The following is a 24862-nucleotide window of genomic DNA, read 5'->3' as shown; positions in this document are numbered from 1 at the left end:
ATCCTTATAGGTCACCCTATGTTCCTACCTCTTCTGGAAGAAAGTATTCACTATAGCCATTTCCATCCCTTTTGCAAAGTCATCCACCATCTGTTCTTCAGCATTCCTCTCCTGGATACCAAACCTGCCCATCACCTCCTCATCACTTCTTTTTCCTGCACCAACATGTCCATTGAAGTCTTCACCAATGACAATTCTCTCACTTCTAGGTATGCTCTGCATCACTTCATCAAGGCCCAACCAGAATTTCTCCTTCTCCTCCAGCTCACATCCTACCTGTGGAGCATACCCACTAACAACATTGAACATCACACCTTTGATTTCTAGCTTCAGACTCATCACTGTATCTGACACTATTTTTACCTCCAGGACATTCCTAACAAACTCCTCCTTCAGGATAACTCCTACTCCATTTCTCTTCCTTTCTACACCATGATAGAACAACTTGAACCCTGCTCCTAAACTTCTAACCTTGTTACCTTTCCACCTTGTCTCCTGGACACACAGTATGTCTACCTTCCTCCTCTGCATCATGTCAACCAACTTTCTACCTTTTTTCTCTACTGTCATACATCTATGAAGACTGTATTTGAATGTATCTAATTTGCTGTTCCTTTAAATTTTGGATTGGTAAAACAAGATTTAAATTATCATTCCAGTTTTAAAAAAAACTGGAATAATTTGCCATTTTACAGTCTTTCTACATGGGATCCAGCTTCCCTGACAGTATTTCCTGTCACTGATTATGATACAAGCAGACTGGTTGCACCAAAAGTCTGTGTAAGATTCTTAGATTTTAACACTGAGGTATATGATGTTGAGGGGATATTGCAATTATTGTGTTTGTCTTTTTGAAAATCTGAAAAAATGTGTAGATCAGGGCTAAATTAAAAACTAACAGTAAATATTTTGGTACCTTTTGCTATTTAGAAATTATAATGTACTCTGGCTCATCAGGTGTTTCAACAAACTGCATAATAGGTCCCACAATAAATGACAACATATGTTGGGAAAAATAGAAAGTTACACATTTTAACTTTTAGTTGACATATTTGCTTAAATTTGCTTACAAACTATGTGTGATTTTATTCAACAGCGTGTTGTCTGTGGTGAGGTCATTTTCATATGAGTTTGATCCAGAGCTAGACTTTGATTTATTCTCACTGACTGAATCGGACTGTTGTCAGCTGCTGGGAAAATGTGGGGTTCAGTTTCAGCAAAGAAGACTCTTCCTTAATCCATTAGTTGTTTGCCTTGCACTGGTTTGTTTAATCTTCCTGTTAATTTTAAACAAATCTGTCATGGAAAATGCTGACATACAAGAGGGAAAGAGAAGTCTGGCATTGATCAACAATCAAACAAAAGTAGCAGTGTGAGGGGACAAATGCCATGATCTGTCGATTTAGCCTGTGAGAAAACAGAAGTCATAAAAATCTGTGCCAGACATAAATGGAGAAGAGTAAGGGTACACATGTCTGGGGGGATTGTTTCAAACAACTGTTTATATAAGTTGTTGATCTAACACTTTTTGGCGTCAACAATCAATCATTTCAGATTATCATATTTTAATTCCTGAATATTTCTAACCTTTTCAAAAAGTAACAATTCAGATGAAACATTTTCAAAGCTTCAAAGGCTGTCCAGAACCAATGTGGGTAGGAACCTCCGTAAACCGGGAAATTATTGCATGTGTTCAAGCCGGACCTGTAAGCGGTTGCACACGTGCCCGTCTACGGTTTTCGGCACGCCATTGTGGAAAATAGTTACTTTCACGCTGCTGACTTCTCGACCTGAGGTTGGTTTCTCTGTACTTTTCGGTTGGTTAAATATTCCATCTTTCCACAATGGCTACGGATTCCTGGGCCCAGGCGGTGGACGAGCAAGAGGCAGCGGCGGAATCGGTAAACTTTAACTTACGCAACACCTGCTAACATGTTAGCTTAGCTACATTATCTTATGGCCTGTTCTGGTACAATGTTAATGCAGATACGCTGCCAAACCGTCTGTATGACAGTAGAGCAGTTTAAATTGTTTAATAACAGTATGGACTGTGAATGAATGAGATTGTGTGACAGTTGGTCTCCCAAACGTTTAAATTCAGGTAATCGTTAGCCGAGATAAGCTAGGCTAGGTTAACTAGCTTGAGTTGAAAGGATATGTGCTCAATGAGTATCTACAATAGCTTTAGCAGTTAGCTAGCTAACAAGTTAATGATGCAAGAGGTTCAAAAATAGCAACGTAGTTGAAGACGTAAATAAAACATCGTCGCAGGAGTTCTTGTGTAATATCAGGAGAGACAAGAACATGAAACGGTCCTGGTTGACATTCTGTCATTTGTCAAATAAGCGAACTGACTTTATTGTGTTCCTCTTTGCAGCTGAGTAACCTTCAAATAAAAGCGAAACCAGAGGAGAATGGTAAGTGCTTAAATAGTAATACTGTTGTATGAAACCCAATAATCTCAACTATTTTGAGTTTCAGTATCTATAATTTTAAACGTACAGGCACGACGTCAAACCTTACAGATTCCAGCAGCGCAGCTGCGTCATCAGAAGCTGAGGGAGAAAACAAGACTACAGAGGACGACGACAAAGGTGGTTTTTATTCACATGTCATTAAATGAGTTGTCTGGATAAGCTGCTTGAATGCCTTTTACTCGAGTTATTTGATTGTCTGAATGCCTGGATTAAGCAAACTTGTTATATTTATTTTTTATCCAGAGGACAAAGCGGCACAATCATTGTTGAATAAACTGATTCGGAATAATCTCGTTAATAACACAAATCAAGTGGAGGTTCTTCAAAAGGATCCCAACTCTCCGCTCTACTCTGTCAAGTCTTTCGAGGAGTTGCGATTGTAAGTGAATATTTTATGTCTGTACTTTTCACACAATTTTATTATTAACAACTCATATTTGTTATATATGAAACTTACAATTATGACAAGCGTGAAGGCGCATGTAGTAAGACAGGATGTTTTGGTGAAGAACATGTTCTCACCAAGACTTAATCCGCAACCGTATTCTTTCTGTTCCATCCTTTTTATTGGTAGATCCTTAAAGGCGTTTAAAACATCATATAAGAGAGTTGATGAATTTGTCCTGTGTACAGAAAACCACAGTTGCTTCAGGGCGTATACGGCATGGGTTTCAATCGGCCATCCAAAATCCAGGAGACTGCCTTACCCATGATGCTGGCTGAACCGTGAGTATGCTTGGCAGTTAATATACATGTTTAGCTCAGTAGATTATCTCTTACCCTAATACATTTTATACAATTGTGAAATCACATCTCTTGCAATCTAATTTCTAATTTCTTGTTTCTTCTAGTCCACAAAATCTCATTGCCCAGTCTCAATCTGGAACAGGGAAAACAGCTGCTTTTGTTCTAGCTATGCTCAGTCATGTAGATCCCAACAACAAATATCCTCAGGTTGGTTTTCATATGCTTTGATGTTCGTCTAGAAGAACAAATGTTTTTTAAAAATTGATATATAACATTTTTATTTTATTTCTATTGAGCCATATTTAACCTTATACCAGTAGAACTTCATTAATCCTTTTCCCTTTATCCTATTTCTTTCTATCAGTGCCTCTGTGTCTCACCCACATATGAACTGGCACTTCAGACTGGTAAAGTAATCGAACAGATGGGAAAACACTATCCTGAGGTCAAGCTAGCATATGCGATCAGAGGAAATAAATGTAAGGCTTCCCTTCTCTTTCCATACTATACAGTGTAAAAGATGCATCAGTTATATTATTCTATAACTGTTTAGTAAATTACAAGTTAGTCTTGAATTTGAATTCTTCCCATTGCTTAAAAGAGAACCATAACCAATATTTTTACATTTCAAACTTTTCAGTACAGAGGGGCATGAAGTTGCAGGAACAGATTGTCATTGGCACACCGGGCACAATACAGGACTGGTGTGTGAAATTCAAGTTTATAGACCCCAAAAAGATCAAGGTTTTCGTGCTGGATGAGGCTGACGTCATGATAGCCACGCAGGGGCACCAGGACCAGAGCATTCGCATCCAGAGGTTAGAATAAGCATGGACTTTGAGGAGAATCAATTTTACCACTAACTAAAAAGTATTTTTCTATGTTCTTGAGACCTTCAGTGCCCCTACGTTCTGTTGCAGTTTAGTTTCAGTGCCATAAGCACACAGATTTGAACCACTGTGACTTTTCTCTGTCATATAGAATGCTGCCAAAAACCTGCCAGATGTTGCTGTTTTCAGCCACATTCGAAGAATCAGTATGGAACTTTGCCCAACGCATTGTGCCTGACCCCAACATCATCAAGTTGAAAAGAGAGGAGGAGACCCTGGATACCATCAAGCAGTACTATGTGTTGTGTAACAGTAAGGAGGAGAAGTTCCAAGCCCTCTGTAACATCTACGGCGCCATTACTATTGCCCAGGCCATGATCTTCTGCCATGTGAGTTCAGACTTTTTTCAGTACAGGACCCTCTTTCAGTCATCAATTGTCAGTTACATGACCTAGTGTGCTTCTGAAGACGTGACAGCACTGTATTCATGTACTCCATCAGACAAGGAAGACTGCAGGCTGGCTGGCGGGGGAGCTGTCTCGAGAAGGCCACCAGGTGGCGCTGCTCAGTGGGGAAATGCAGGTGGAACAGAGGGCTGCTGTCATTGACCGCTTCAGAGACGGCAAGGAGAAGGTCCTGGTCACCACAAATGTTTGTGCTCGAGGTAAAGACAGTCACTTGGACAGGAGAGGCAGATTCAGCATCATTCCATTACCAAGCCAATTTCATGAACATTTTCAAGACAATTCTCCCCATTACAATTTAACACTTAACACAATCCCCTGAACAAATTTAGCCTGCCGTTTGTGTAAATGCATATGAATTTGTATGGATTTTAGTTTCCATTTATCTAAAAGGCACTACATGCTGCACTTGTGGTATTGTCGTTGGCTAAATTGGTGTGAATCAAAAGCATTTAGCTGCTTAGTGAAAATTGTATTTGGTGTATGTTATGGTAAAATCCAGATGAAATAACACTACCACTGTCTATTTCATCTGTTTCATTTTCAGGTATTGATGTTGAACAAGTTTCTGTGGTGATCAACTTTGACTTACCAGTAGACAAGGACGGTAACCCGGACAACGAGACGTACCTGCACCGGATTGGCCGTACAGGTCGATTTGGCAAAAGGGGATTGGCTATCAACATGGTAGACAGCAGGATGAGCATGAACATCCTCAACAGGATCCAGGAGCATTTCAGTAAGGCTGTAGCTACAAAAGTTTCTCCAAAACATGCAACATTTGTTCTTATTCTTCCCAGTTAAAGTAATTGATTCAGGAATGCAGTGGTGTCTTTATTTCCCTTCTATCAGCCGTATGAACTTTTTCTTTGGTTTTTCCTCTACAGGTAAGAAAATTGAAAAGCTAGACACAGATGATCTGGATGAAATCGAAAGAATTGCCAGCTAAAGAGAGCACCGTTCATCGCATGAAGGACACCAACCCTACTTTCCTTCTCCTCGCCGCTCTCCAAGGACTGTATGCTTCAGTGTTTTATGGGTTGTTTTTTTTTTAGCTGTCGGAGGAAAGAGCAAAACCACAAATGCAGCACATGTTTACAAGTGGATATGTCTCCTCCCAGACGAATGTTTTTAAAGCCTCTGGAACCTACCCTGTTTCACCCTTTGTACCACTTTAAATAAAGTCTGAGTTTATTATGTATCCTGATGCTGAAAGACCAGTAATAGTATACTCTATTTTATTGAACAAAAAAAAACTTTTTGGTGTTGGCTGTAGTGGTTGAACGATACAAGCTACTCTAGTAAGAGAAAAGAATATAAAATAACAATTTTATGTGCCACAAAGTTCTTAATTTTAAAGGGAACAACATATAATTGAATGTAAGTGTATCTTGTTGACTATTACAGCATTTATTGAGCTGTATTGACCAAAATTACAAAGGGTGAAGTTGGGTATGCTGCTCCAACACATTAATCAATAAAATTGTGATATCGCAATGGTTGGGTTTCAAGGGTCTATGCAAACTTATCAGCCTGTGATAGGTACTGTATTATAAAATACTATCCACCTGTATTCACATGACAAATTAATCATGAATTAACCTCAGCTTTAGCATCAGGGTGTTGGTCAAATGCCAAAAAAGGCTGCCTGGAGTAATTACACACTAACTCATTTAGATATTTGTTCGATTAGTAATCAGACCTTCACGCATTTCACCCTCATGTTCATAAATCACTAAAAAAGTTAGGGCCATTGTCAATGCAGGCTTGGTGCCTTCACTGAGCATAAATCAGCATCTTCTCCATTTCATAAAACAATTTGCTTTTGTACAAAATGTCATATTGGTCTCATGTTATCATTTCACCCTTTTGAGTCTCAATGTCTCAATCTTTTCAATCAGGGTCTCCGGTTGATCATAAGCAGTTACATTCTTCAACCAGACTGTGTTAAGGATTGTGGGTTCAAAAATGATGCGCAATGCCTTCCTCAAGTGCATTATATATACACATGATTTTGTTACTGATATTCTAAAATATTTGGGCTTATTATTCTGGCAAAGACTTGAAATTTTGATTATATATTGAATTAAGGAGCTTCTTTAGGATGTGTGACTTATCTTTTTGAAACCAAATGCTGAATCGACTTGAGGACCTACGCCAATCAGATTCACTGTGTTGCTCTGACATGTTCACGTAGATGTAAAACATGTATTTGTGTGCATATTTCAAACATCAGGTTAAATAGTGTGACTGAATTACACTTCTAAGAAGTGCAAAAACATTCCTCATGAGGCTAAATTTTGTCAGAAGCAGTACTTTGAACACGATGAGCCTAATCAGTTGAAACTTTCATAGGGTGACTGTAGAAAACGTATGGTTATGCTGATTTCTGAACCATTTGATCAATGCGCTGGAATTGTAAGGTCAGGGATTGGTCAGTCTAGACCTTGTGCAAACCTCATCTGGGTTCCACCTGCACTGAGAAGACTGCTGGTGGAAGTTCAGTTTAAATGGACTGTTTATAGCCAACTTGCTGAAAATCCCTCAATGAGCAGATGCAGCCAAATTAGACACAAGTGAACATAAAGGATTTTGGAGAAAGAAGCAGTGAATGCAGTGTTTTCTGGACATTTGGATGTATACATTACCAGCGAGAGTGTGCACTTTGCTGATCCATTATGTAATAGAGCCACGGACACACACAAAGCAGTTTTGGCTGTATAGCTTAACACTCCTCTCCACAAGTTGTATACCTTATTAGATAATTGTGAGAAGCGATGAAAACCCAGTTCATACATATAGGAGTAATACTGCCTGACCAGGCTTGGTTCATATCGTAACCTGAAGGTCATGTGTAGACTATGATAGGTTCAGGTTGTGTGGTTTTCTGTAGCTGAACTGTGTTCATGGATGCAGTTATGTATTCTTAATATGTGACATTAAAAGAACATGGAGATGTTCATGTGTGCTTTAATGTTCAAATGAGTGTGAGTGTCGAGTAAAAATATAAACAATTTATTACAATCATTTCATACAGCAGTATGGAAATACAAAGAGCACTATGAGTGAATGAATGAAGTGCTCTAGTCCTCTGAGGTTCCAGTGGAGACGAGTTGCTCTTCTGATGTCTCAGGCGAGATCTGCAGGTCTGATGGGGGAAAGATGATATGAATGTTGAAAAGTACTGATAAAAAGATTTCATCTGTCCATCATGATAAATGATTAGCATTCCGTTAACATCTTACTGATGACGTTAAACACTAGGCCTAGTAACCTGAGATAAAAAAACATCTGAAAGACAACCATTTAATTTTTGTTATGCAAACAAGTCAAAAGAATAAAAATCAAATGTCAGTGTTAATCAAAAATATATTTTTTCTTTTCAAAATCCTTATTTACATCATAGCAGGTCATCTGTGGGAAGCCGCCTAAAGCAGGCCTACTAAGAAGTGGGAGGACACTAGTGTGATTCGTTCACTTGATTAGAATATTTTACTCTTGTATGAAGCAAAACAGAAGGGCAAATACATGAACTTCATGTTTTTTTAACAACTTCTGCATGTTTTAGTTCCACACCTGTCTTTTTGTAGTCCACCCTGGTGAGGAAAAGGCCATGGGCTGGAGCAGCGAGGCCCTGAGGATAGACCAAACTGTCTTTAGCTTCAAGTATCTCCTTCATCTGCGGCACCGAGATACGACCCAGGCCTACAGCCACCAGGGCCCCCGTCATCCTCCGCACCTGCAGCACAAGGAGGGCGCAACAAGTTTCAAGAAAAAACAGAAAAAAATAGAAAAACCCACTATTTTAATTTCAATATGCTTTACATTGAATGACGGATTTAGATGAATTCCGTAATCACTATAAACTCTTCTCAGGTATATGTGGTTGTTCATCTTTCATGTGGCCCAGCCATGCGCTGGTGACACGTCCGGGGTGTACCCCGCCTTGCGCCCCTAGCCAACTGAGATAAGCTCCAGTGTAACCCATGACTTACAAAGCAAAAAGGTGTCCTCAAGAAAATGGAAGGACAGACAGACTCATACGTGATTCTTTTTTTTTCCAGTCATCACCAGCAGATGGCGCTACTTCTTTAAAATGAGCATTAACAAATGCATTTTTATTGATAACAACGAACCTGTTTATAGAGAAAAGATGGACTCTTAAAAGTCAGCTCCAAGATTGGAATCTCTCTGAAAGGAAAAGAAAGAAACATGTTAACCTCACACAAATGTGAGCTATATGTCTGTATGTATTTAATGTCACTTTAGTTCATTTTTTTTACTGTCTGCATATTAATGCAGAACATGCAAATATAGTCATAAAGGACATTCTCAAAATCTTTCATCCCAGTTCACACACACATCAGTTCTGAGGAGCTATAATCTACCAAGCAAACAAGCTATTTTAGGGAAAGGTTAAATACGACCACAGGGTTTTTAAAGTTTTGTGGAAAAGCAATGTATAATGTCGCATTACTCAGTCACATCGGGGAGGTAATTATTCTAAATACACTCCTGTCTCTCAAGCCCGCCCGCCTGCCCGCCCGCCCGTCCATCCATCCATCCATCCATCCATCCATCCATCCATCCATCCTCTTGTAGATGAGACGACTGTAATTGTCTCATCAAAAGCCCCCTTCGCGGGTCGCAGATGTGGCTGGAGCCTATCCCAGTTTACTGCAGGTGAGAGGGATGGGTACACTCTGGATGTGTTACCATCTCTCAAACCTATTATGTGCTAAAACGTAGCTGCGTTTTGTTTTACTGGATATTACAGTGCTTTTCTTGACAATATGAACAAATCTGGAGGCCGTGCACAAACTTTGGTATAAATGTCATGTCTTGAATGTGCAGCTGAGGCTTACACTCAATAGGATGGTGTGTAATGCAAAAACTAATGTTTCCTTTTCAAATTTTAAGTGACAGCCACCCTTTTGTCTGAAACAGGCTGACTTAAGGAGAGAGTGCAGAAAACAGGCATATAGGAAGAACTGGGTCAAATGCAAATTGACTCAGCCTTTGCTGTCTGATTAAGTTTGACATATAATGGATGCAGAGACTCAATTAAATGGCAGCGCTGTTAAACCATGGACTCTGGTGAGGGACAGAATCAGTAAAGGTTTACGGTCCCCGAGTGCAGTCGAGTTTCCCTTTCTTTTTGACAAGATTAGTTTTGAGACGATCTAACCTTTGATTGACCTGAAATGTGAAACCGAGTCCTATCGAAGCTAAGAAAAAGGAACATTTTCTGGCTAGTAGAAACACAAATAAATGCTACCAATTTGATTTCTTCCTCCCTTAATATTACTACTTTCACTATTACTGTAGTACTTATTACAAATACCACAAAATGTAATTTTATATTAGCCGTGAAGTATCTCTATGGCCCTGTACCCCACTCCCTTTCTCTCCACTAACCTAACCCTAACCCAAGTGTATAAAACACTTGATTTATGTCTGTTTTTGTGTAGAGAACCAACCCAAACACATGTCATCTTAATGGTAATGATGGATAAATATTTTCTGTTGATCATCTTTGATAAATTGTATATCCTGGTGTCCTCATCTTTTACACAAGTTTGGAATGCCCAAAAATTATGTTTTTAAAAGTTATTAGAGATCAGATAGGGAGAGAGAGATTTATACTCTGTCACCCCCTACAGATCAAAGCAGGAGACTGCCCACCCTGAGTCTTGGATCTGCTTGAGGTTTAAGCCTGTTAAAAAGTAGTGTTTCATGGCCAGACACTTACTAATGAAGGAAAACAGTCAGTTTAGTTCTGGTCTAATCCTCCAGGAATCATTAATCTGGTGTGCCCAGAGGTTTTCCAATAAACCTAACCTTAAGTTAGACAAATCTGTACACACCAGCTGACAACCAGTCCATAAAACCAAGGTTTAACCAACAACAAGTCAGCTGTTCCTTTTTCATGTGCTACTGCAATTCACAGGTCCCAGAGCAGCACACCAACAGGAAGGTGTTTTTAAATGAATGTGATTGGTGTACTCGAACAGGTAGCCTACCTACAGAAGTGTGTCTGCATGAAGGAGCAGCTTGGCTGTATGCTGGCCACATTGAGCATCTTGACAGGATTTTTAAAAGGCATATCGCTGCTGACGGCCCTGAAGCTGCTGAAGTCATGAAGTCCAACCAGTAGAGCAGCAGCCTCACGCATGGCTCCCACATCCAGCTCCCTGATAAACAACACAAGCAATACATTATCCCAGGTTGTAAAAGAACAGGCAGCTCAGGTTGATAAATTTCACTTTTTACAAGTGCATTGTGACCTGAACGTGACCTGCATGAAAAGCTGGAATGTTGTGAACACAATCAGCATGACAGGTTGTCGAGAATTCCTGTTCCTGTTTCAAAAGTTGAATAACTTATTGAAGAAGAAGAAGTAGAACTTTATTGATCCCTTAAGGAGGTTCCGTCAGGGAAATTGGAAGAAATACAAAATATGTGTATTAATTACAATCCTGAACATCTGAGTTGACGTGACAATGTTAGCAGCTGATTACATTCAGAACGGTGGTATATTGTATTTGTCAGTGTTCGTCCGTCCGTCTGTTAGTTCACCAAATATCTTAGCAACCGTTGCAGATAGAAAGATGAAACATAAAGCACATTACTCGGGCAGCAAAATGGATGAAAATAAGATGACGACCTTGACCCTGAGGAAACTAGGTCAAGGTCAAATTTAAACTTTTGTACACTCAGGAACCAGATAAGATAGAAAGACTAAGGAGAAAACCAATGTAAGACCATTGATCAAAACTAATGCTTTGATCTTTCTATGCACTAGCTTGGATCTATGGTCAAACCTACGCACTTGTCAGGTACTACTTTCAGGGTACCCTGACCTACCCTTCGCGGGATTGTTGCAGTCTCTGACTGACTTGTTGTCTTTTACTTTGATACCCACAAAACTCATGACATTGCTATCAATTAATTGCTGGTCAGACAAAGAGACCAACTTTGTTTTGTCTTTCACATTTTATAGACTAAATGATCATATATAAAGAGCAGTTGTTTAAAACAAATTTTAAGTTGCAGTCACTGGTGTTTATAAAATACTTAAATACTGTACTAAAAATACTTAAATACTAACTACTTATATTTGAAATCCTTAAAATTTTACTAAGTACTTTAAATCTTCTTCTTTTCCTTTTGGGTTTTCCCTTCAGGGGTCGCCACAGCGAATCAGTTGCTTCCATCTAACCCTGTCTTCTGCATCCTCTTCTCTCACACCAACTACCTTCATGTCCTCTTTCACTACATCCATAAACCTCCTCTTTGGTCTTCCTCTAGGCCTCCTGCCTGGCAGTTCAAAACTCAGCATCCTTCTACCAATATATTCACTATCTCTCCTCTGGACATGTCCAAACCATCTCAGTCTGGTCTCTCTGACTTTATCTCCAAAACAGCATCTTCATCTCTGCTACCTCCAGCTCTGTCTCTTGTCTTTTCCTCAGTGACACTGTCTCTAGACCAAACAACATCGCTGGTTTCACCACAATTTTGTATAGTTTTATACGGCTACATTTGACTAAGTACTTTAAATACTTTTGTTTTATAACAACATCAAGGACTAATTCGTTTTTTTTAAGCAATCCAAAAAAATGTTCGTCTGGGATCCAGATTAAAAAAATTAAATATGCAGTTTATTTAAATTATGTAATTAAATATTTAATGACTAAAATATTAATACTATGTGATCAATGCATTTCAGAAATATCACGGAAGAAGTAAGAACGACGAGGAGATTATTCAACTTGCTATTAAAAATTTCAAGAAATTCATCACTGAGATGAAGAGTGGTGATGGATATTTTTTGCAGTGTGGGTGTATGGCCGGTGTAATGAACAGGGAGCGGCAGATCAAAGAGAGGAGAGAGGAGGAGGCTGCTTAGGGATAGAGGGATGAGATACAGGCTGTGAATGAGAGGAGATAACAAAGAAAAGGTACCACAGAGGAAAAAGAGAGGGAAGAAGAAAGACAAATACACTCTAACAAATAGTGGAGAGAAGGAGATGCTGAAAAAAGGAAAGAGTGGGAAAGAACCACACTCAGGGTAAGTGTGTGGGTGTTTCTCTGCATGCGTATAAGCCTGCAGCTTATCTTGCCCTACTTTCCTCTCAAAAAGTGAAGAGCAGACAAACGCTAATACATACATTCCCTGAAATTTGTTCTTCACACTCCCTCCATCCAATCACAGCTAAAAATTCAGCTTCGTCTGTTTTCTGTCTCTCATTCTGACTCCGTCCATCCTGGTCCTTCTTACCTTCCTCTGCCTCCTCGTCTTTGTTTGCTCAGATAAAACACTTTGTCTCACTGAACCTAATTTGCAGTTCTGGTGTGGCACGCATGGATTATTTATGTGTTTAACATAACATTGCTTCTGCAAGGCTTGGCATGAGCTTATTGAGGCTGTGTCTGCATGTCTGCGTGTGTGTCTGCGTGTGTCTGGGCCTGTCAGACTGAGCTTGAGTCCGAGTCTGATCTTAAAATCATCATGTCCAAAAAGGATGAAAAGGCAGATGGCGAATTAAGGGAGGGGCCGTGATCGAGGGAGGATAACTCACGTGTTGCGAAGGCACCAGCAGAGATTTTGTTCTGTGACAGGAAGCAGAAATCGGTTATTGACTCCCAGGGCGATCCGATAGACGTAGGTCCGAGACTGGGCACAGTATCGGGCGTGGAAATTATGGGGCACACGGTAGGCACGAGTGATTCTGAGAGAGACAGAAGAGATGCTATAAAGAAAGCTCAACTGCGTGTCTGATGTCGTGAATGTCCTTTAATGTCTCAAAAGTCACAGAAAATAATAAAAATTGGAATAAAAGTGGATGTCTTAAAAACCAAAAACAAACATGCTGAGATGATTTCTTTTTAAACTGTGCTTCATTTCTCTCTCAGACTGAAGCAGTCTGGACACAGATGGACACTTGTACTGTATCCGTGCACAAACCATAAGGCAGGGGTAGGTCATGTGATAACGTGTTCGGACATGAGCTCCCCTGATAGCTAAATCAATCAGCATGGATCAGTTTATGGGTATTAGTGAAATATCAAAGTGGACTGGCATGGAATCAAAGTCAAACACATGGAACCATAAACCAAACAGCACTTGTTTGTAAAACATTAAAGACTTATTCGTCTTTTCATTGTTTTTCAAGGGATGCATTTAAAAATGATTCAAACTGTTTCAGGTACAAATACAGCATCTGTGTGGAGCTCAGTTTCACCATGAAACCACGATACAGAGACACAGCACACACTGTCAAGAGTTTGACATAAATACAATGGCAGCAAAAACATGTCACTATCTCACACTAAACCAGTCACCTCAGCAAACACATTCATGAAAAAATTAAATCAGATTCAACATATTTGATAAAAAATAAAATGGCAAAGTTAGGACTATCAACAACTCTATATGACTGGTGAAAAAGAAATATCAATTTTAACAAGTTTTTACCCAAATCATTGAAATAATGCATTTGCTAACATTTTTTTAGAATTACTTAATGCTTCTAGAAATTCTCAAACTGATTCACATACTATCAAAATAGTTGGCCTTTAATGGCTAACTACTAAAGTAACTTTTGTTGAAGCTCTGGTGTGTGTGTGTGTGTGTGTGTGTGTGTGTGTGTGTGTGTGTGTGTGTGTGTACGTCAAGTCACAGGCACAGAAACTAGGTTACGTTTCTCCGGGGAGGAGATTTGCGGTGACGCACGGCAGAGGAAACCCTTGTGTCTCATTCATCGTCTGCTCCAACATGAAGTGAAAACATTTGCCTGGCCACTAAACCACATAAACACACACACACACATCCACATACATTTTTAATAAGCAGGGAACAAAGCATGGTCTAACACTTTTGAGATCTGGGGTATTGTTTGGTATGGCACCAGTTTTCTACTAGCAGTTTCCCTTGATGACAAAAAAGATTTGATCATCTAAAAAGTGAGGGTATTTTTTACAGTGTGCACCTGTCTGTTTATTCCCTCCAAGGATCTTGTGAAAATTTCATCTTCATGAAAATCCAATGGGACACAAACATTACTAGTGGTTGAATACAGTAAAATTATATGTGGAAACGCAGAATCTGTTTACGTAGAGTCTCCATAACACTGTTAGTGCTAAAATCAGCAGGGTTCACATACTAATGAAGATGGTTGTTTCCATTTAGCGAGTGTACTCGTGTGTATGTGTGTGTGTGTGTGTGTGTGTCTGTATTTGTGTATTAATAGATGCTATAGACCAAAAAGCAGAGCGGGGATAATCCTTTCTAACCTTCTCTCTGCAGGTTTAGGGATTAGCAGGATGCTGAAAGCCTCCCTTTCCTCTCTCCTCTGTCTCCCAAACGGCTCCTTCTGTTTCACCCTCACTCCTGTGTTCATCCTGACTGTTTTGGAATCTGTTTGTTGCTCCAACTTTCCTCTCTCTCACTAAATCCCTTTGTCCTTCACCACTATCCCTCTCTTTTGTTCTACTTTGTTAATGTCTCTTTGTTTCTGCCAACAACTCAAAGTATCACAGCTTTATGAAACAGTCATCATGGGAATGTGATTGTAGCTTTGAATAATGCACCAGCATGTAATGAAGGGATTCAAGAGGAAGTAAAGTGAAGACACCCTCATGCAGGAATTTATTTATACTTAAGTAATGCTGTTCTTTCTACTAATCAGGTGAACTCAATGAGATAAAGATATTAAGCAGAGATACAGTAAATCCACATAGATCCACTGTGATCAATTACAAGAAAGATCACACTTTTCCTTTCAATCTAAATGGATGCTGAATTAAAACACTAAGATGGTCAACTTAAAAACCTTTGTTTTGATAACGGGATGATTTTAAGGGATGACAGACTGAACAGGACTCCACTAGTACCTGTCACCTGAGAGGGAAAGACATAACAGTGGTCATCTAATATGATACAGAATCTGAAAGCTGGCCTAAAACTTGGTTTAGTGTATGAGGGAGATGAAAATCCATTTCTTTGTAAGATGAACATAAAACTTGTCTGGACCTTTTTCTGAAAATTGGTGGAATAATTTGTCAAATAGCAACAAAGAGCAAATTCATTCAAATTTTGGAAATCTGGATTTTTTTTTTAATGTTATTTTTTAACATTGAACTAGAGATTTTTCCACTTTTTCCACCTACCACACATAAACAATTAAATAACATTTAATAAGACGTGGTTTTGGTGCTGGGCATCAAGCGAGAAGAATATATGAAATCTTGGATTGGATCCATGTAGAAGAGAAGAAGTGTCAATATTTGATTCTTCCTTTGTGACAGTGTTTGTCGGTCGCTTTTCATTTAATTTACACGTAAACAAATACTTTGAATAATGTCACAGAACTTTAGAGATTTCACTGTCAGGACTGAGGTTGAGGATTGCTGACTCACCTGATCTCTTCTGTTTTCAGGTGGAAATTAAGAGCATTAACAAGAATGTCCTCAGGAAACGGTGGCATATCGTTCCTGCGCTGCAGGTCGAAGTGTGCAGAGTTAGAGAGGGCGTGAACGCCCGTGTCTGTCCGACTGGAAATTGTTGATAATACTGGATCGACAGGCCTCAGCTTCTTTATTGCATCCTGCACGTAGACAGAATATCAAAGGATGAAATAGTATAACTGCTGTTGTAGTTTAAATAAAGAGTCATACCTCACCACAAACAGTCAGACTGAGTTAGATCAAAATACAGAATAAAGGGATATCAAGTCAAGCTGTAAACAGCAGCAGCATGACGCGACAAGACTTTATTTTGGGTTACATTTATGCCCTTAATTAGAAATGCTGTGTTGCATAGAAAGTGGAGGGCTGACAGGAAACAAGAGCAGAAAGAAAAAGGGAGTGGAGAGTGATCTGTGTATTCAGCTGGATCTAGTTCACTGTTGCTTTGTTAACAAAGACACCCACAATCTGTGGAGCTGGGCATGTTCAGTTGTCGCATAGCAGGGCAGGTAATGTCCAGTAAATCAGATGAAATCAAACATGCCATGTTACAAGTTTCTTGCTGTTTGATCTGAAGACTAGTCTGAAGTTTCTTATCTGATCTTATCTGAGGCGGCAGCAGCTCACTCCAGTGACTGGAGGGCAGCCAGTTCAAGACCAGCATGGATCAAAGTATGATGTTCACCTCCTGAGCACCGCCAAGGTGCCCTTGAGCAAGGCACCAAACCATCTACAGTTTATTTACAGTTTACTCTTTGTGTGTGTTCCAGCCTATATGTATGTGAAATGTAGACTGAAAAAAAATTTCCCCACAGAGGGACTAATAAAGGAACTTTCTTCTTTCCTTATTCCATTCTCTACTTTTAACATTGCACAATTAACATTACCTTTCTGTTGTTGTTTTTATTTTCGGTCTTTTTAGGCACTTGATGTAAAGCCATTGCAGCTCCACTTCTTGTAAGAAAGGTGCTCTACAAATTAAGCTTATTATTGTTGACTAACTATTGCTGTTTTGATGCCTTAAGTTTCTCTAAGAGATAAATTATGATCGGTTCTCCTTTCTTAAAGGATGCATCAGGACACAAACACTGAACTTACCTCTATGTGATTCTGGATCCCCGTCTTATTCAGCTGATGTGGAGGCGATCTCACTGCTCCACTGCATAGAAAATAGTCATCAAAAAATATCAGCACAAAATCGTTACCAATAATACAGTACAGTACTTTACCTCCGTGCAGCACAACCCACCAGTATTTAGTTCCAATGTATTGGAAAAATATGAGGTAACGTGACCGGTTGTGCATAGTCCCTCCGACTGTATCTGACACAGAAGTGAAACGTCACCAGCATTAAACTCTGAACATTAAATCATCTGTGAATAGATTTCTGACGTCATCACCACCTTTGCGTTATGGGGACACGTCTGACCCTCAAAAAATGTCCATGTGGTTCAGAACTGGTGACAAGCGAAAAAAGTAGGCTCGGAATTTTGTAGTCCGGAAAAAAACAGAAGACAGCCTACCAGCAGCTGACCGCTGTGTATTATATACCACTGATAAACCACACCTATGTTCATAATAGTAACAACCTCATTAAGTATAAAACAAGATTGCAGTCTACTTTGATATTCAACGGGCTTAAAACCCCTACTCTGGGTATCTATCAGCCTGTCTGCAGCTCCGCTACAGTCCTGCGAGGCTTTGTCCCTTTTTGATGACGTCACGACGGCTGAAGCAACAAATCTGAAAAATTAGGACAAAACGAAAAGAGAAAGAAAAATTAATTAAAACTCTTAGGCTGGGAATGAAATAGAGTTTTAGTTTTTTTTAAGGTATTATTGCGTACCACTAGATACCGTAATGTAAGAGATCTGACCAAATCAAATATACATCTCGTATAAATGACATTTATTTTTCATATAACAATCTGTTTTATATTGAATAATGTAATGTTTTAAGACCTTTATTTTCTTCTCGGGATTAAAAAAAAAAAGCGTTCGTTTTTGGCAGAATAATTGGGTTAAGTAATAAAAAAATCAATTTAATCCTAAAATACGGCTCATTATTTGTAGAAGGACTGAGTTTAATCTTCGGTAAAACCGGCGCAAATGTCAATATTATTATATGATTATGTGGTTACGTGGGTTGGTTGTACAGCAGGTCGACAGTTTATGCCTTGCAGTGCGCTGATCCATACGAGTCCTTTTTCGTCCTTTCTTGATTCCTCTTGTTGCGACGCGTCGTAACCAGTCGGCGCTCTCTCCTTGTCCTCCACTCCCCGTGGCGCAGCTACGCCTCTCGTCCGTCTCCACACTGGAGTAGTAGTAACCGGACTGCCGCGCACTCTGCTTGCATTCTCTGTCACCGTGCCGCTAGGAGAGGGGCGACAGACATCCACGCGTCAGGGGATACCAGTCACCATCCGCACGGTTCACTGCGTTATTCAGCCGCGGGCAATGACATTAGCAAATTGAAGCGGAAATACACGATAAAAACGCCAAAATGACAGTGGACTTTGAAGAATGTATAAAAGATTCACCCCGATTCAGGTAAGGCTGCTTATGGCAGGCACATCACAGGAGTGCGCAAAAAAAAATGGCACACCTCTTACGCATGATTTTTTTTTTTTTTTTTGACTGGGACTTAATCTCATGCAAAATTTTACCATCAACACAATAAATATTGATAAATGTTAACGCCTGATTCGTTCGTGTGCTCAACGTCAGAGTGGCGTTTTGAATGTTTTCCCTTTCCCATTTTAAATATCTTGTTGATGAAACAGTAAAAAAATTTTTTTTCTTATTTCTTACATATGCTGGAAGACGTGTAACCCCTATGTGATTGTGTGTTTTTTGTGGGTTGTAACGTTAGTGCATGTGAGAAGTGGAACACTAATTGATATGCACTGTGAGGATCCATTTTGCTTGATTGTAAAACAGGAATTCACAAATTTGGCTGTTGTGTTTTCACCAATCTTGTGCATTAAATGAGACAAGGAACACTCTGTGAATAGCCTCAAACCAAGTGAAAAATCCAAAGCATCCGCAAGTGTTGCAGAATGGCTTACAGGTTGGGTGCAGCCTTTTCATTTGCTCATAGAGCCATTCCTGCAGTCACACAGCCTGAATCTGTGGTAGGAGCTGAAGAGAAGATGCCCTTGCAGCAGCAGTTAGTATCTGCAGCAGCTCTGAACTGACTGGAGGTAACAGGGAGAGGAGCCCACGCTTCTCTCTGCAGAGAAAGAGCTCCTGTCCTGGGTGCAGGTCCAGCTGTTCGGCCTCCTGCATGCCCACCGCAGGGCAAAAAGCAGCAGAGTCCAACCTGTCCGCAACCCTGTGTTGACCATTAGGAAGCTAGCAGGTGAAAACAGCATGTGGACCAAGGATCATGTCAAAGAGATTAGATTGTAGTGTTTCGTTGAAGAGGAAAAGTGTTCGGATGTTCGTTATGTGTCTGCTGTCATGTTGCCACGTTATAGTGTGTTTTTTGTGTTTGTGCTCTATTCTCACTCATGTCAATTTGCTGCTTCCTTCTGCCCCTGCCTCTCTCTCAAACACAACTTATTTTGTTTGTTCAACATTGTGTGATGAACAGATACTTTACGATGTGTGTGAGGAAGGAGATATGGAATTAAATAAAGAGACTGGAGGATGAAGACTACCTCACTGAATGCAGTCTTCCTCACAACAATGTCACAAGAAGAGCCTTAGAAGCAACATGCATTTATTCATCTGCCTGTCAGGTTCCCATGATCTTATGAAGACTACTGTTTGGAAAATTCCACTACTGACAAAGGAAGTTGATCTTTCCTTAGATTTACAGTCAGTAGGGGAAATGTTTTGCTTCAGAATTCCATGATCTATATGAGGGTCATAAAAAGCATTTCTGATTACAGCAAATTCCAATGTTTTTATTCATAGCGTTAATGCTTTCAGTTTGTAAATTTGTCCTCACAACAATAACTACTGTTTTGCAAATACATCCTCACGAACACAAATTTAATGTCATATTTGGATAATAATCCCTGTAATGCATGGCGTTATCCACATTGAACTGACTATCTCTCTATGCTTGAACTTGTTGGGTTTGGTTCACGACTGCTTTGACCTTCTACGGGACAGAGCCCTGGAAACCTGTGTGCATGTCAGCACATTATTCTCTTCGAAAAAGAGGGAGAGTAATGGTTGAAAGCAGAGTATCAACAGAATAGTTTTAACTAATGGCATAATGACACAAAGAGCCAGGGGCCGTAAGCTACCAATAACGTAAGGAGACATTTTCCATTTTGAAGACATTGTGGACACTTAAATACCTGTCTGCAGAGTGTCAAATCACAATAAGCCCAATTACAAAGTTAAGTAAATGGCTGCAGGGCTTTTATCAATGTCATGTGACCTCAGCTCTGCCCGTGAATTAGACTCACTGAAGCCCCAGGTTCCATCGTTGTGTCACTTTAGAGGAACATCAGAGAGCCAGTCCTACCTGTCCTCCCACACACGGTTCTCAAACAGCTCATGCGCACTACCTCTCACTTCAGGTTTTAACTTGTACCGGCCTTGTATGCCTGAATGCATGATTGTGTGAGCAGGAAAGAATTTATAAAGTATGTCTAAATATCTGAAACACTTATCTTCATGCTCAGCTCCCTCATCCCTTGTACTATGCATTCCATTTTTACCTCCCCCGTCCTTCCTTTTATTCCCTCACCTGCTGCATTCATTCAGTCTGTGACAAAACCTGAGGTAAAGCCTGAGCACCTGCTGTTTAGTCTCTGGTTGTTGGTTTGGTTGTTGGACTGGTTGTAACCTGACTCTCAAAGACTTCTGCTCTGTTTATCTACATTATCATCCTTATGATTATATTTTGGCCATAGAACTTTTGTTTTTAGACAAGGGCATATCTCCCATACCACACATACTATCTTCACTACACCGCCAATATACAGTATTTTCTGCACTATAAGGCGCACTGGGTTATAAGGTGCACCTTCAATGAACGGCCTATCTAAAAAAAAAATCTTAAATAAGCACACTGGATTATAAAGTGCACTGGATTATAAAACACATCTGAGAACTCATCTTCAATGAATGGTCTATTTTAAAACTTTCTTCATATATAAGGCACATTGGATTATAAGAAATTGAGAAATTTAAAGGCTTTTAGGTGCATCTTGTAGTGGGGAAAATACTGTATATTAAACATGATAAGTAGTTGTCCCTTTTTATTGTTTTCATTTTTGACTAATCTTAATATGGATTTTTCTATAAAAACTCAATTTTAAGGTGATTCTGAAAGCTGACTACTTCAGACTCACCATAGGATTAGAGGAAATGACACATGCTGGTGTTTTGTTGACCACTGAGGTGGATGGAAACATCAAGTGTCACTAATGTAAATCACCACACTGTCTTTGATGTAGCGTACATATAGGGAAGGATTAATGCAGCATTTTGCAACTTATACTTAGTAAATTTATTGACTTGATAAGACTCTTTATATGCATATGTGGTTGTGAACCGTTGCCTAGCAACAGCTGCTGTAAGTGAGTGAAACGTGAGGTTAGATAATTTAGAACAGCTTATGTATGGATGGAAGGATGAAAAGACACTGTCTTAAATATTTCCAGTTTGATTTTCCACTAAAATTTTGACTGGAAGCTTCTGTTGACAGTTTTCAGCTTAAGAGACAAACTGAGATTCCTGTCAAATCATCTGTGTTCACAATACTGCATGAGAAAGGAAGATGAAGATGACACACAACCAAACTATCTACATTTTCAAGAGTGTTATTCTTCTGTAATCTATGGTGGTGTTTTGTGACGATCATTTGAACTGGGTGTCTGAATAGAGTTAGAAACTGACCAGAGGACAAAGGAAGGCAGCCATGTTACATAATTTTCAGAGAACTTCTATTCTTCTCTGAAAGAAAAAGGTTTAAATCAATTTGTGGCTTTAGTTAAGATATAGAAAAGCTGGATTTAAAAACAAACAAACAGTTGAATAATAATCTACTTCAAATAAAGACGAATGTCTTAAAAAGTACTCCATGAATCAAAAATTCAGCCAAACATAAGGCTGCAGACAATAACATTGTTATTACTGATAATTAATAGAGAATCATTTCATAAGGGCCTGTCTGGATTGTCAGGAAGAGCAAAAAAAAAAAAAAATTCAACTGGACAATGTGGGTCTGTTGAAGACATTTCACGTCTCATCTGAAGCTTCTTCAGTTCTGACCTGTGGTTGCTATGGTTACCTGAAGAATGGCTAGTTGAGATGTCACAACCTGTCATTTCTGCCAGGGTGCTTTTTTTTGTAGTAACTGAACTAGATAGATCTTATTGTGAATGCAGCAAAGTTTTCTTTGCTTCATCTGTACCTCTTCTTTCTTATAAATACATGAACAAACTGCTGATGCTGTTCTTCTAGTTTCAGTTGATTGTGTTTTGTCCCATTATGATTAAAATAACAAAAATCTGTAGGTTTAATCATTTTAACAATTTTATATTGAAATAATGCTATTGGAAAAAAGAGATACAACTTCCACTGTAACACATTCTTGATAAAGAACCGTTAACTAACTTGAATGTTCATGTGAAACAAATTATAATTTTTTTAAAGACACACCTCCATTATTTGGTAAATAAAAGTGCTTCTTGATGTTCTAGACATTTTGCTGGTATGCTGGTTTTTCCTAATTAAATATTTATTCCTTACCTACATCATCATTTAAGCTTTGTTTTATACCGTCATGCTACTTTTTCTTAAAATGAGCTGTTTTCTTCATCAGCCTGTGAAATATGTAAATATACACCACACCATATTTAGCCAGATGAGTAGCTGCTGCTGTTACTTGTGATCACTCTGGCTGTCATGGCAACCACCCCGCTGACGTCTATAGGAAGACAGACAGGTGTGCAAAGTGTTCACCCGCAGAGAGACGCAGCTGTGTGACAGAGTAAATGCAGCAGTATGGTCACCTTGATACAGTGCAAAAACATTGTATCAAAGCTAACGTTGACTAATGTCACTGGAGTCTGTCAGGGCTGTAATGGCAGAACATGGTCCCAGAATAAAGCATTGGCATCTTGATACATTGTATTTGTCTGTTGTCTTTTTTACTTATTCGTGACAAAATCTTTTCAGAGCCACGGCGATTCTTTGAACCAGAAATAGATCCTCTTTTCAACATCAAGTCCTTGACAGAATGATTTTAGACTGCTGACATTCAGGCTCTTATGTCAAGATACTCATTTCCAGCCACTCTCTCTAATGCGTCCATACACAGAGGATATGATAGAAAATGCTGTTATCCTCTATATATGGAGGTTCTCTGTTCTCTTTCAACCTTTTATCAGTGCTCTTTATCATTAAGCTGAGACATCTTTAACAAAATTGCTCTGCTAAACAATTCTGCAAACATTAGAAATCAGCAAGCAAATCCTTTCATTTGGTCTTTATCTTGAGGGATTTTCCTCTCAGTGCAATAAGGTTACTCTTTAATCCATGTGAAGGTCAAGCAATTCATTCATGCTCGACATATTTATGTAGGTTTAATATCTTTAAGCAGAATTTTAAACAGAGGTGCTTCTTTTAAATTCAGTCAAAACAGATAGTGTCAGGGCTTGCTAAATGTACTTCCAGATGTGCATATGCCATAAAAGAGTGTTTATAACAGGATACATCTGAGTCACATCCTCTTAGCAATTTTAATATTAATTTGAATATTTCAAATTGATATACATTGAACTAAAGTTGTTCAAATTATTTAGTATTTATTAGTTGAAATAACAGCACAGTGTTTCAGTGCTGCATGCAAAAATCGTTCTCATGTTGTGCTGTTGCAGAAAAAAACAGTAGTAAGAACTGAGTCTAGTCCTTTTCATGTGCTAAGAACGCTGAAATATGGATGTGTTGGGAATGAGATCAGCTGCTTTGTTCTTTATTCCAATAGAAGCAGCAGTTTGGCCATCCATGGACTTTTTAAACTTCAAGTACTGTCACAGAAAGACAAAGCAGAGAGTCTGGGCGCCTAAAGATTTCTGCTGTCCCTCATCCATTCACATAAATATTTTAGTTTCCGCTGTGAGCTTAAAGGTTGAGGCCTTGCTCTGACTGTGAACCACAAGAAACACATCTTTCATGTCACAACCGTGAAAAACTGTGGTGATTCAAAGGGGTTTGTGGCATTGGAGATATTGTATTTAGGGGTTGGGGTAATTAGATGTGGTCCTATTGGTGTTGTAGTATCTATGTGCTGTCTGTCATTCTAATATGAATATCTGTGGTGTGTTTTCCGTGTTCCACAAAGAGAGTTCACTTTTGAAAGGCACCAGACCACTTTAACACAGAGTGTAATCCTATCCTTGCTGTTTTGCAAGTATAGTATTTGTTAGACTGATGCCTTAAAGTAGATGGCAGGTAAAGTGGTGGTGCTACTGCAGTAAATTAGTATAATGTGACATTACAGATGAACTAAAGAGGTAGAGGAAGCAAAAAAGAGGCAGAACACAGTAGCTGTAAAAAAATTGGTTTGATTGAGGGTTTTTGCCAGTGTCATAGCTACCATGCTGTGTATTTGCCCACACAGCATCTTGTGTGCCTACTGTTTGCTTGTGCATTGCCCAGATCACTGTTGCTTCTATGCTTACAAATCCACAATTCAAGCTGTCTTGCCTGCACGTCTTTTGCCTGGGATTAAGTCTTGTACAAGATCCGATTGCTTAATCCAGAGCTATAATTCATACTGAAACCAACTGCACATGCCAAAAAAATAATAATTCATGAGTAGACCACAGAGGAATTTAGAGTATCATATTAAAGCAAGCATGTCACTGCAATCCTCTAGTCACTGCTAATTTATGAAAGGTTTA

At 39.2% G+C, this 24862-nt stretch overlaps 3 protein-coding genes across 8 annotated transcripts in view; 2 read left to right on the top strand and 1 right to left on the bottom strand.

Moving 5' to 3' along the window:
• The first annotated feature begins 1723 nt into the window (after positions 1-1723).
• On the top strand, positions 1724-5719 carry ddx19b (DEAD-box helicase 19b). 2 transcript variants are annotated; one of them, XM_068314372.1, is made up of 12 exons: positions 1724-1901; positions 2378-2417; positions 2526-2594; positions 2721-2856; positions 3111-3203; positions 3329-3431; positions 3589-3703; positions 3865-4042; positions 4206-4443; positions 4556-4718; positions 5066-5257; positions 5406-5719. In XM_068314372.1, exons 1-12 carry the CDS (start codon positions 1845-1847, stop codon positions 5465-5467), a joined length of 1446 nt encoding a protein of 481 aa, XP_068170473.1. In that variant the 5' UTR covers positions 1724-1844; the 3' UTR covers positions 5468-5719. The 2 variants fall into 2 exon arrangements, with proteins under 2 accessions (XP_068170473.1, XP_068170472.1); XM_068314371.1 differs by having other exon boundaries at positions 2505-2594.
• A 143-nt stretch (positions 5720-5862) lies between these two features.
• pusl1 (pseudouridine synthase like 1) lies at positions 5863-18248 on the bottom strand. The gene is made up of 10 exons (XM_068314373.1): positions 18131-18248; positions 17394-17733; positions 17240-17312; positions 17089-17149; positions 15943-16130; positions 13104-13253; positions 10542-10712; positions 8655-8709; positions 8095-8257; positions 5863-7666 (listed from the first exon to the last, which is right to left on the bottom strand). Exons 3-10 carry the CDS (start codon positions 17293-17295, stop codon positions 7602-7604), a joined length of 909 nt encoding a protein of 302 aa, XP_068170474.1. The 5' UTR covers positions 17296-17312; positions 17394-17733; positions 18131-18248; the 3' UTR covers positions 5863-7601.
• Positions 18249-18307: 59 nt separating this feature from the next.
• Positions 18308-24862, top strand: part of LOC137594820 (arf-GAP with coiled-coil, ANK repeat and PH domain-containing protein 3-like) — a 48858-nt gene continuing 42303 nt past the window's right edge. The window contains exon 1 of one of the 5 annotated variants that reach the window (XM_068314368.1): positions 18308-18539. In XM_068314368.1, the coding sequence (XP_068170469.1) occupies positions 18493-18539 (47 nt within the window). In that variant the 5' untranslated portion in view covers positions 18308-18492. The remainder of the gene's footprint in view (positions 18540-24862) is intronic. The other 4 variants (XM_068314366.1, XM_068314367.1, XM_068314370.1 and 1 more) reach the window with 4 other exon arrangements.

Source organism: Antennarius striatus, chromosome 5 (assembly GCF_040054535.1).
Source record: "Antennarius striatus isolate MH-2024 chromosome 5, ASM4005453v1, whole genome shotgun sequence".
In the NCBI taxonomy this organism is placed as follows: Eukaryota; Metazoa; Chordata; class Actinopteri; order Lophiiformes; family Antennariidae; genus Antennarius; species Antennarius striatus.
The sequence above is the reverse complement of the archived record's forward strand: the minus strand, read 5'-3'. Positions and strand labels throughout refer to the sequence as shown.

What these genes read in the sequence shown, in the direction of transcription:
- ddx19b (XM_068314371.1), top strand. Translation starts at nt 1,845, where the DNA reads ATGGCTACGGATTCCTGGGCCCAGGCGGTGGACGAGCAAGAGGCAGCG. An exon ending in AGGCCATGATCTTCTGCCAT is followed by an intron (nt 4,444 to 4,555) that starts GTGAGTTCAGAC and finishes GTACTCCATCAG; the next exon opens with ACAAGGAAGACTGCAGGCTG. An exon ending in CACAAATGTTTGTGCTCGAG is followed by an intron (nt 4,719 to 5,065) that starts GTAAAGACAGTC and finishes TTTCATTTTCAG; the next exon opens with GTATTGATGTTGAACAAGTT.
- pusl1 (XM_068314373.1), bottom strand. Translation starts at nt 17,295, where the DNA reads ATGCACAACCGGTCACGTTACCTCATATTTTTCCAATACATTGGAACT. An exon ending in TACATTGGAACTAAATACTG is followed by an intron (nt 17,150 to 17,239) that starts GTGGGTTGTGCT and finishes TTTTCTATGCAG; the next exon opens with TGGAGCAGTGAGATCGCCTC. An exon ending in CTGAAAACAGAAGAGATCAG is followed by an intron (nt 13,254 to 15,942) that starts GTGAGTCAGCAA and finishes TGTCTCTCTCAG; the next exon opens with AATCACTCGTGCCTACCGTG.